Source organism: Topomyia yanbarensis, chromosome 2 (genome assembly GCF_030247195.1).
Source record: "Topomyia yanbarensis strain Yona2022 chromosome 2, ASM3024719v1, whole genome shotgun sequence".
Classification (NCBI taxonomy): Eukaryota; Metazoa; Arthropoda; class Insecta; order Diptera; family Culicidae; genus Topomyia; species Topomyia yanbarensis.
In genome coordinates this window covers 67,628,186-67,640,239 of record NC_080671.1, presented here as the reverse complement: position 1 = coordinate 67,640,239, position 12,054 = coordinate 67,628,186, and the positions used below count along the sequence as shown (strand labels likewise).

At 39.1% G+C, this 12,054-nt stretch overlaps 1 protein-coding gene across 4 annotated transcripts in view; it reads right to left on the bottom strand.

Moving 5' to 3' along the window:
- The window catches only part of LOC131678296 (paxillin), a 233,699-nt gene that overhangs the window by 137,437 nt on the left and 84,208 nt on the right, over positions 1-12,054 (bottom strand). Inside the window, exon 1 of one of the 4 annotated variants that reach the window (XM_058958355.1) lies at positions 9,602-9,959. The exons of the other annotated variants lie outside the window; for them this stretch is intronic. Coding sequence (XP_058814338.1) covers positions 9,602-9,608 — 7 coding nt within the window. The 5' untranslated portion in view covers positions 9,609-9,959. Of the gene's footprint in view, positions 1-9,601; positions 9,960-12,054 lie in introns of those variants that run through there. 4 annotated transcript variants of the gene reach the window in all.

Genomic DNA, 12,054 nt, shown 5'->3' with positions numbered 1-12,054 from the left:
GACATTAGCGATAGTTGGCAAGCACTGGATTAGTTAACTGTTTGGATCGTTGGAATGCTACTTTTCAAATAATCAAAATATATTCTCTTAATACGGATGTGAACAACGATTTTTTTTTTCATTGACAACTAGATCCAACATATCATTTCGCAAAAAAGCAGACTTATGAATATAACAATAAATTTAACTGTTATTAACGAAATTTATTGCCACACACAAATTAGGCAGCATCTTGTCCAATAAATTATAATAATCAGTCCAACACCGAAAGAAAAGCTACCAAAGTGCTACCTCTGCATTCTGCCTGTGCCATATGAATCTAGATAGGATGGAAAGTGGGACGCGAAAGCGACACGATCGATGCCAAGCTGCTGTTACGTAATCGTACCCATTAAAAAAACTATGCCGTCGTAAAGTAAAGCAGAAATTACCTTTTATGCAGAACTACTGTTATACCAGAATGAAGTAGGTCTATTCGAAACCTACTAACGATCTATGAATGCCATCCGTTGTATTTTGATCGTTCTTTACATACACACACACAGCCACACGGACGCATTCTGATTTATTTCGGAACATTAGCGCTGTTGACTTGGGTCATCAAGAATTTTTGGAAGCGGTAAACAATCGTGGTTTATGGCACACTTTTGTTTGGGTGACAAGTTAGAAATGAGTGCTCTGAACAAAGAAATATCGTTACAATTATTAGAAACAACATATAGCTCAACTCTGATGACAAACCTATTCATACTATGTGTATTAGACCGGCACAAAAATTGACTTTTTTTTTTCAGAACACCACTCAATCGTATGTAATTTGTTCCAGAAGCCCCATTTCAAATACAAACTTGTTCGGATGCTTCTGGTTTACACACAAGAATCTTTAAGTTTGTATGTAAAAATATATGAAATATCGGTAATGGAAACAATAAATTCAGTAAAAAAATGCCAATATCATCGTATGTATCCTTTTTCTAATATAATATTATATGCTGCCTCTCTTTCTCGCTCATGCTTAGAATGGGACATTTTCAAAAATTCTTTGAAGCCAGTGTGCAATCCAGCTCGGGTCGGATTCGGGGTTTTCAAACTTGAAATTTTCGGGTTCGGATTTTGAACAAATCAAACCCAACCATTTCTTGATGCTGTTTACCGCTATACACAACACCCAGTTTCTTTGTGTGGTTATGAACTTCACTTCGTGATACGAATGGATGACACATATAACCGTACTAAATTTAACTACCTTTGAATCGCTAGAATTCGTCATATTTTTTGGTGCTCAAATATTGTTTTTTTGATTGAATGCATATATAAAATTTCTTTTCATCAGACTCGCAAGCTGCTCGAATTATTTTATTTTTTAAACGAGTCCTCATAAGAGAATATTCAACAATAAGTGTTTCACATATAAAATCTAATTACGATTAATTTTTCATGTAGAAATCTACGGGAAGTAGAGACAATAAAAACTATCTATTAGCCCGCTCCTGATTGGTCGTTTTGACAGTCGCAAGCATTTGAAACGCAACGCGGGTGACGTCGTGTGAACTGTCGAATACGAATTGCCAATTTATATATCTTAATTCAGTACATGTAAAAATTTATACAAAATTGCTATTGAGGAATGGTTTTTGATCAAAACGTAGAAATTTTGTTTCCCCATGAGTTAGTTGCCGATCTATCCTACTTTCCGATTAAGATATCGACGATTTATAAGCTTCTCAGAACATAACAAATTCGACATTCAATAATAGTGAATAGGGTTCGGGTTCGAAAAAATTGAAACCCGACCATCTCTAATAGGAAACTAATTTTCGACAAAAAGTGTTGCGTCTCTTGTGGGCTGCTTGGATACCGTTATCCAAAATAGGTACCGCTATAATATTACGTTCCCCTTTTTTGGTTCCCCTACTAGCGTACAATAGGCCCGTGCACAAATGACTTCCCCTGACAGTGGAAGCACTCAAGGTGAGATGTAAAATACTCTTTGCGGTTTCCGCCGTGGTGAGACCCAATGAAGTTGCCGCCATACGAGGATCGCTGTCGTCTGTCAAACATCAAGCCGCTGGAGGTACGACGGATCACCTCGCAAGGATTATTCGCCGCAAAGATACTCGCGAGCGATATTGACAGCTCGGCTCTGCTTACTAAATTGAATTTGTACGCTCCTTAGAGACAACTTCGTCGTCGTAACTTCCTTTTTCTGGAGTAACGAAATACACAGTACGGACAGCATGACCCGCTTCGATTCGTTTGCTCGCGATTCAACGAATTTGATGATCTCTTCGATTTTAATGTGTCGTCTAATGTGCTTCGTCAACGAATACTTGATCATTTTCGGGTTGTTCGTAATTGCGTAACTCAGTTTCAATTTATACTTTTAAGTTTTCATTAAGACAAACTATGTCAGATGGAATTATACCAAGACAAATAAACAAGATAGGCTCCCCGGCTCAAGGTTTACCCGTGCTTGTCCACCGGCCCTACGTGATCTTCTTTTGAGCAAAAGAGAAAAAGTGTTTGATTTTATTAAAGATTTCTCGAGTTCTGACGGAACGATATTCGGCCGTGATAGAAATATTGAAAATACGCACTGTAAAGCTTCGGGTGGTGGTAAATAGTTAAATGATTTTGCTGGCTATGGGCCTTTTGCGAACGAGTACAGAGTATATGCAAATCGTATGTATGTACCAGCAAATCGGGTTAAAGTCTGCGAGGTCATCTTCGATTCGAGTTAGAATTACGAGCGTGTGCTGACATATGAAGTTTGTTATTTGAACAACCCCACGCTCTAGCCAATGAAGATACAGGAGTGCAAACGTTTGCATTCAGCATCAGGCGCAGCTGACGGACAGAAGACATATGTCAACTCATGACTCTTATTGGGTGACCTTCGACCTACCTAATTACTTCCTCTTTGACTAGGTTCGTTGACCTGTTCGCCTTTTTATGCCGCGGGTGAACTGTACTAATTGCGAACAATTGGGACACACAGCCTTCCATTGTAGCCAAAAGGCTCGTTGTGAGAAATGCGAAGAGAATCACGTGGATGACTCCTGTAGAAAGGATGTCGAAATGTGTCTCAACTGTGGTGATCTCCTATCATATCCCGCATACAAATAGTGCGGGGTGCAACTGAAGCGTTCCCTTCAGAAACGTTCTAAGCGATCTTTTGCAGAAATGCTAAAGATAGCAAGGCCAGCGGCCTCTACGAATATCTATACTAACTTGACTACTGCCGAATGCGACTCTGATGACCCCCACAAGGGAACATTTTCTGCTCTACCTAGAAGTAATAAAAAATGAGGATATTTCCTAGCTTAAACTTCGTTATAAAGGCCAGAAGGTGTCCCTGCCAGGTCCTACAAAAATAACAGTCCGAGGAAGTACTGGTACGAAACCTAAACAAGTAGCTCCTGATCTCAGAGATCTGAGTTCATGAAAAGGGTTCCGAGCACATCCTGGATTATCAAAAACCCTAAGTGTTCCCATATCTCAGCCGGAGAAAGAAACCAGCGCCGACCTAATAAGTTTCTCTGATAATGTGGATTTTCAGAGCAAATATTTATGACCCTTTGGAAAGAATCTCAATTAAGCCTCCCTATAGTAAAACATCTAACTTTTTTTTGTTTCTGATGTAATTTGCAATACCTTATTTAGGACTTTTTTGGTGGTATTCAATAGGGCATTGTAAAATTTTTTTTTTAATTCTCGAAGGCCCCCCCTCTCATATTGTGACAAATATCAAAGTAAGGTCAGATGCCAAATTTCACATCATTTGGACAATTTTAGACCCCCGCCCACTTCGCTTGAAATTTTTTGAAATTGGTACTATGGGAAAATATGGAGGAAAAATACATTAAATGCTATAACTTTTGAAGTAGCAATCAGAAAATTACAATTTATACCTCTTTTGAATGGAAATAATCTTGGTATTTGAATTGGGATATTCTTGTTTCTAGAAAAATACGGAAAAGTGGGGTACTGGGTCATTTAGGCCCCAAAATCCCCTATTTTTTAATGATTTTTCTGCTCCGTGATGCAAATCATACATATTTTGTAGTTTTTCTAATGTGAAAAAATCTCAAAAATTGATCGGAGCCTTTTTGACCTTTGTCCGAATACGAGAAGTTGGGGTTATATGACCATTTATCATTTTCTCTCTATTATACTTCACTCAATTTTCATAAACTATACCTTGTTGAACGTGGAAAATCCTTAGGATTATAACGAAAATAGATTCGTTATCGTTAAAATTCAGTAACATAAAATTATTTGACATATAGTGTCGATTTCACATTTTTATCATAAAATCGCACATATTGACTCCATTTAACAACAAAATTTTTATTTAATTTACTACTTTTAGTGTAAAATATGCTTAGGGATCACATCAGAAAAGTTTCATTCCTGGAAAAATAGGGAAAGTTGAGGTATTAGGACAAATAATGAAAAAAATGTGATTTGTAGAGTAAATATCAAAAAGTTTGATGTTTCTGAATTTTACCATTAATGTTTTTATTTTTGTTTTATTCTTCAGAATTTTAGGAACTAAGAGTGCTCAGACGTGTACGCGGAGAAGGTCGCCATGTACCAGATCTTCCGGAATTACGGGTTACCCGCTAACTATCGACAGTACGCGACACTAGAACGCGAATGTAGATATTGATGTTATCCCAGAAACGGAGTTACTGACACCGATTTGTTGACGGATTAACGAGAGAAACATCGATGAGTACTCTTTAGAGCACGGTCTGGCGTATGCGAAATCAAAACAGTGCTAACGAAAGCGTGGAACATTCAAACCGTTGGATATTCGACTTCACTAAGAAGGTTTGTCCGGATTCCGCTGCGGCACAGAAGATCTACCGCACTGGGTCCCCTCGCGATACCGCAAACGAAACACTTTTTCGATGGTGAAGATCTCACCTGCTCGCACACTATAAATCAGCTATTTGCAATCTCGCTTCTGTTGCGCCAACATCGCTTGGAATTGCGAACAACAAAATCCTTCCAGTACACACATACAAACAGTCCCCTTCCGTGGATCATGTCAAATGAGCGATGTAACAGCTATAATCTCGATAATCTGCCAACAGAGTAGGTATGGCAGTGAAGGAATTCGTTCGGTAACATTCCTTTTATATCAAGCGATGAAATGTGCGAAATGATGTCTTTGTTAGGGAAAGTATTGCGCAAATTTGTGAAAATTGTATACGTTCTCCCTATTTTAGTATATAGTACTAATAAAATACCCAAATAAATTTGAAAGCAGTTTTTTTACTGGCAACTGTCTGAAGCGATTGTTGTTCGACGTAACAAAACGTAAGCGACAACTTTGTCTATTTGCTTACATTTTTACAATGTTTTTACTATAATATGGATTTTTCTATAGTGTACAGTTGAAATACCAATTTAAAATTGCAGTAAATTTTTAAGTTGGACTTTTTTTAATCGATTGGTATTCAAATGACGCAAATTCACCTATCCCCAGCCACATATAGTCGATTAAAGCATTTTCAAAGCTAAAGCCTCATCTTTTTCGCGATGCTTTCACAAGAAACGATTCTTTAGATTCGCCTTTGACAATGATGGAATTTTCAATTGCACTTTTCTCATGCAACAATAATGCTCCAGGTCCAGACAGAATTAAATTCAACTTAGTGAAGAATCTGCCTGACCTAGCAAAACGACGCTTGTTGAATTTATTCAATAAGTTTCTTGAGCAGAACATTCATAGCAGAACGTGACTGGAGACAAGTGAGAGTTATCGCCATCCCAAAACCGGGAAAACCAGCCTCCGACCATAACTCGTATCGACCGATTGCAATGCTGTCCTGCATCAAAAAATTGTCGGAAAAAATTATCCTGCGACGTCTCGACACAATTGGGTTGAGGCGAACGGCTTACTATCAGATACCCAGTTTGGTTTTCGGAAAGGAAAGGGAACGCAAAAAAAACAAATGGCGTCTGTGACATAAAAGGAGCATTCGACTCTGCTTCCATAACTAACTATATCCATGTGGTCTTTCACCAATATTAAATAATTATTTATACAACTTATTGTCAGAAAAGCACATGCACTTTTCATATGGCGATTTTGCAACTTTCAGAATAAGTTACATGGGCCTCCCACAAGGCTCTTGTTTAAGCCCCCTTCTCTACAATTTTTACGTGAGTGAGTATTGTCAGCCCATGCACTCTAAGGCAACTTGCAGATGATGGCGTGGTTTCTGTTACAGGACCAAAAGCCATAAATTTACAACAACCATTGCAAGATAGTTTGGATAATTTATCAAGTTGGGCTTTGAAGCTAGGCATCAATTTCTCTTTGGAGAAAACAGAGTTGGTTGTTTTTTCAAGGAAGCGTAATCCAGCTCAGGTTCAGCTTCAATTGGTTGGTATAACGATAGCCCGAGTCACAACCTTTAAATATCTCGGAATTTGGTTCGATTCTAAAGGTACATGGGGAGGCCACATTAGGTATCTGATAACGAAGTGCCAACAAAGGATAAATTTTCTCCGAACAATTACCGGATTTTGGTGGGGTTCTCATCCAAGTGACCTGATAAGATTGCATCAATCGACAATACTTTCAGTAATGGAATATGTGTGCTTCTGTTTCCGTTCAGCTGCGAACACTCACATTATTAAACTGGAACGCATACAGTATAGTTGTTTACGAATCGCCTTAGGTTGCATACATTTGACCCATACGATGAGTCTTGAAGTACTAGCGGGAGTTCTTCCCTTAAAAGATCGATTCTACGATCTCTCCTCTCCTTTACTTATACGATGTGAGGTTATGAATCCACTGGTAATTGAAAACTTTGAAAGACTTGCCGAGCTTCCATACCAAACCAGATTCATGACAGTGTACTTCAATCACACAAGAAATAACAGCTTCTAGTTATGTTATGATATGTGTTAATATACTAGATACTCCCGATTCCACTTTATTTTTCGACACGTCTATGCAAGAGGAAACTCGTGGAATCCCGGATCACCTGCGCTCTCTGGAGATCCCTAAAATATTCTTAAGTAAATACCAACACATCGACTAGCATAAAGTGTTCTACACTGATGGGTCACGAATCAATAAGGCCACTGGCTTCGATATTTTCAACAATAACACCTCGATCTCTCTCAAGCTTGCAGAACCTGTCTCTGTTTACACAGCCGAACTAGCAGCAGTTCACTATAGTCTGGAAATCATTGATATTTTAATCCCGAGCCATTATTTCATCCTCACACAATTAAGGCACTACGCTCATTAAAGCTTGATAATCACGCTCCGTTTTTTTTTTGAAGAAGATACGAGAACTAAATTAACAAATAAATCTTATCAAATTATTATTAATTCATCCTCACAGATAGCCTCAGCACAATTAAGGCACTAAGCTAATTAAAGCTTGATAATCACGCTCCGTTCTTTTTGAATAAGATACGAGAATACCTAGCAAAATTAACAATACTTAGAATATTTAGCTAAATTAACATTAAATCTTATCAATTCACCTTAGTGTGGATTCCTGCTCATTGCTCTATACCGGGTAATGCGAGAGCGGATAATTTAGCCAAAATAGGGGCACTGTACGGTGACATCTATGAAAGACCTATTGCCTTCAATCAATTTTATAGCGCTTTTCGTCAGAGGACGCTTACTAGTTGGCAAACATCTTGGGACAATGGAGATCTGGGACGGTGGTTGCATCAATTATCCTTAAAGCATCAACGAAGGCATGGGTCAAAGGGTTGGATGTCAGTCGAAACTTCATTCGTGTGATGTCTAGACTCATGTCCAACCATTATACGTTGAATGCGCATCTCCGCCGTATTGGGATCGCAGAAGATAATCAATGTGCTTGCGAAGAGGGTTACGAAGACATTGAACATGTTGTTTGGTCTTGCCCTGAATATCGTCAAGCTAGATCCCAATTATTAGACGAGCCCGAAGAAAACTGCCCTATGTTCCTGTTCATGATATCATCGCTTTACGAGATCTTACATACATGGGTCATATTTATCATTTCCTGAAAACAATAAATATTCCAATATATTTATCCCCACTATGTTACTAGTTTTTTGCCATTGCTACCCACAAACAGTTTAGATTTCTTCGCAGTTATTTAACTTAGATCAAATAATAAAATAAAGGAAAAAAATAAAAAAAGACTACAAAAAAACTATCAATAGGTTTACAATGAAATTCAAGAAAACAGAATATAAATAAAAATATTTAAAATGACGATTATCCTCAGTGTTAGTATTAGAAAGTGAATTTTTATTATAACGTGATAGTCTTAAGAACTTTTGTAACATGTTATGTAAAAAAGAAACCCCGGCGTAAAAAAGCTTTTGCAAATGCCATGTCAAATAAACGTTTTATGAAAAAAAGTTAAAGCCACGTTTATTAAAAAAAAACTGCGTTTAAAAAAATCGCGTTAATTAAAAAATCCGCGTTTTTCTCGTCGATTTGATAGATGAAAGATGTAGCACTGCTCTAAGCACGGAACTTTACTCGAAGAACCAAATGAATAATATGTTAACCATATAGACCAATGATTCTCAACCTGGGGTCCGCGGACCCCTAGGGAGCCGCGAAGTCATTGCTGGAGGTCCGCGAAGAAAAATATATTTTCCGAGTGCAGATTGGAATTTCAAGTCTTCTTTCCTGAAAATAACATATTGATAGCATACAAAATCAATGTTTATCCGTAAGGGTCAGCAGCAACCCAGGGCAATTTCTAAGGGGTCCGTGGTACGAAAAAGGTTGAGAACCGCTGATATAGACGAGGAATAAAATGAGCTTATGCCGATTAAGGTAATACTAATATCATATGCAAAAGTCCAATTTTTTATGCATAGTATCACAAGACCTAGCCAAGTATGGTTTTTAAGTGTTTTGGATTCTCCTCGTCAGTAACTAACAACAACCTAATGCTAGTTAGATAAGTCCGAACCAACAAATTGGCGCTAGTTAGACACTAAAATCCAAAAAGTCGCACATCTTGCGTGAACGCTAAACAACTGGCTGATACCGAGTGATGTCTCGGTAGTAAACACAGAGGTTTGAAGAGGTATAAGAAGAGGTATAAGAACCAAACACCTGGTACAGGTACTATGCACACATTCCTCGGCTTCAAACAGAACCAGATTCACCTTTTTCCCTCGGATAGGCAAACACCATAACAAGAAATCTAAATTCTAAAAATAAAACTCCACTTTGTCCGTTTCGCCGTTTGATTCAAACCAAATGATCACACCGTCCATTCCAATTCACTGATTCCAATCACACCGGGAGCTGGTAAAGTTATATGCCATTCCTTGTTTACGAGCAAAGGAATCGAAGTTAAAAAAAACTGCTGTCTGTGAATCTCACCCACCCCCACACTCCCCAAAACCAAAGCCACCCGGTGCAAGATAAACAAAAAACACTCGACGCGACACATATGAAGATCACCAACACAACTAACCCAGTCCGCCTCGGTAAAGATCATCAGCATAGATGACGTCACTTGTGATCACTTGCTGCTGCGTTCGGAATGCGATGACAAATTAGCACTGGAAAAAGAATTCCGCTTCGTCGAATGCTTACCAGACATGTTTCCTGCCTGCTCCGGTTTTTGCTCAACGTAAAAAGAATCAAACTAGCACACTTTCCCAAGGAAAATTCTTTTCGTCTGTTCCACTGCCTTCGTTGAATTTCTGGAACACTTCCAACCGGTTTGAGGGTCAGGTTCGATCCCAGGAACTGCACCGATTTGACAGATTTACGATTCGCACCAACACCAATCACTCTAACCTTGAAAATCACCGGGATCGATAAGATTTCACCACAGAAAACGCACTTTTCGGACCATTTGCGTGCACCGCCGAAAAACCGATCGTACTGAATCGCGAAGCTATTGCAAGCGTTCGATAAACAATCACACACCGTGCCGTGCCGAGACTGGATTTTAGCATATGACTAACCCTCCGTCGTCGGTTGGGTTCGCTAACGTCGATTGCTTGGGCAGCAAAATATGAACGCAAGTTGGTGTGTGGGTCATCGTAATTCACAGATCGGTGGCGCATGGATTTCCTGGCGGAGAGTATGGTGAGTAGGTATCAGATCACGCATTACCCTCGATCGATTACCAGCGATGGTGTTGCGTGTCTACCTACACGATCGGAGAGATTTGTTCGTGATATCGTTTGGGTCGCTTCAAACTCACGTCGCTTCTAACCTGCGAACGATCAGTCTACATAGTGTAAGTGAGCACCGGGAAGCGCTAGCGTGGCGTTAAAATATGAGTTTTTACCAGGAAAACTTTTTTATGAATGAGAATTTAATTCCTGGAATCTGATCAGGTACGATTTGTAAATACATAATTACGGGTAATTGTATAAAAATGATGGCCATCAGGGAGCCAGCGTTTTGACTGAACAATTCACCAGCTGTTATGACCAGCTCCGGAAGGGTTATTCAATTCTGTTGATTTCTTTCCATGGAATTCCATGGAATTAAAAAAACGACAGTACGAAGATTTAGCCAGAATTATTTTGCATTCTCGAAAACGCAGGCCCGACGGGGAATGAGGTCACCGCCTCAACATGATAAACAAACAAAAATGTTGATAAACCAAGCAGCTAACAAGGCAGTGTTTGTTGTCGAAAAAATGTACTGTCCTAGTCTGTGGGCAGTGCACCTTCTCACCCTGATGACAGCGACAGGAAGTTGCGGTATAGCAGGCTGAACGTATAGGAAACCTTCCCTCCGCGAGAGACGACCTTCCCCGCGAGAAACCGGACGATCGTTCATCCCACGCCTGCTCGCTCATTCATCTTGCCAAATCAAATGAGAAACAGAACTAGGTGAGCGCGCACGTATGCGGACGACGAAGGCGAATGAATGAAACACAGCACTGTTCTAAATTTGTATCAACCCGAGTCGGCGGCGAATAGAATAGGGTGCTTCGCCTGTTTTAGCCATATTAGATTGGAAGCTACATTGTATCGTCAATAATACTCGGTCAACAATGTATGAACCATTTCCAAAAAATAGTTAGTAAACAGAACATGCGTGAAAAAAGAAAAAACAATCGTGTTCGTGAGAAGCGAAAATTTTAATCGCGCGTCCCAGATTTTACGATACCTTAAGCTGTACTGTGATGGCAGACACTACTCTAACTAAAGGGTTAAAATTGATTGAGTGACAATAGACTCAGCACCTAATCTACCCTCAGCGAGGTATAGTTTGCATTGACACTCCAACTCGTTTTGAGTAGGTGGCGAACATGTAGTTCACGCAACTTTAAAAGCTTTGTCGCGATGCACTGTAAGCATAACGCCTTCTGGTGGCGGACATTCGCAGATAGCCCGGTTTCAAATATGCAACAAGTTTTCTACACAGAAAAATAAAGCAACTAGAAGAATAGGTTCTTTCAACTTAAATTTAGATAGTTTTGCGTCTCATTCGCGCTTACTACTGTTGTCAAAATTAAAACGAGAAATTCGACTTAGTCGAGCTCTTCCGTTGAATACCTAGGTAAATTTAATTTAAATTTGAGTTTATTGAACGTGAGGGTGAGTGTAAATAACCTAACCATGAGTTCTGATTTTTTGTCGTGATTAAATGGAAACTACTTTCAACGCGGTTTACCTAAACTTACAGTATTCAAAGATATCCCAAGATTGAGTCAAAATAAGTCAATTCTAGGTAGTTTTTTGTGTGCATATATGTAAAATTTTGTTTGCAAAATAATTTGAGGAAAGTAAGGCAGCCCGGGGTTAGTTGGGGGTCGGGGTAGGTTAGAGTCCCTATTTCTCCGTTTCTATTAGACATATGGCGCTGTCTCTCGTTGTGTACCTCAAATAATGTGAAATATTTCTATGAAACAAGATGTAATGCAACATAAACACTATCCTACATCCTTGAACCTTCGTTCGAACCGGTCACAAATCTTGATAGCTCCTGGTTTACCTACACGGTAAAAAAAACTTTACCCATTTTCTGTATTCAAATTGCCCATTTTCGGAAGTTATTCAAGCTGTCAAAAAATGGGTATT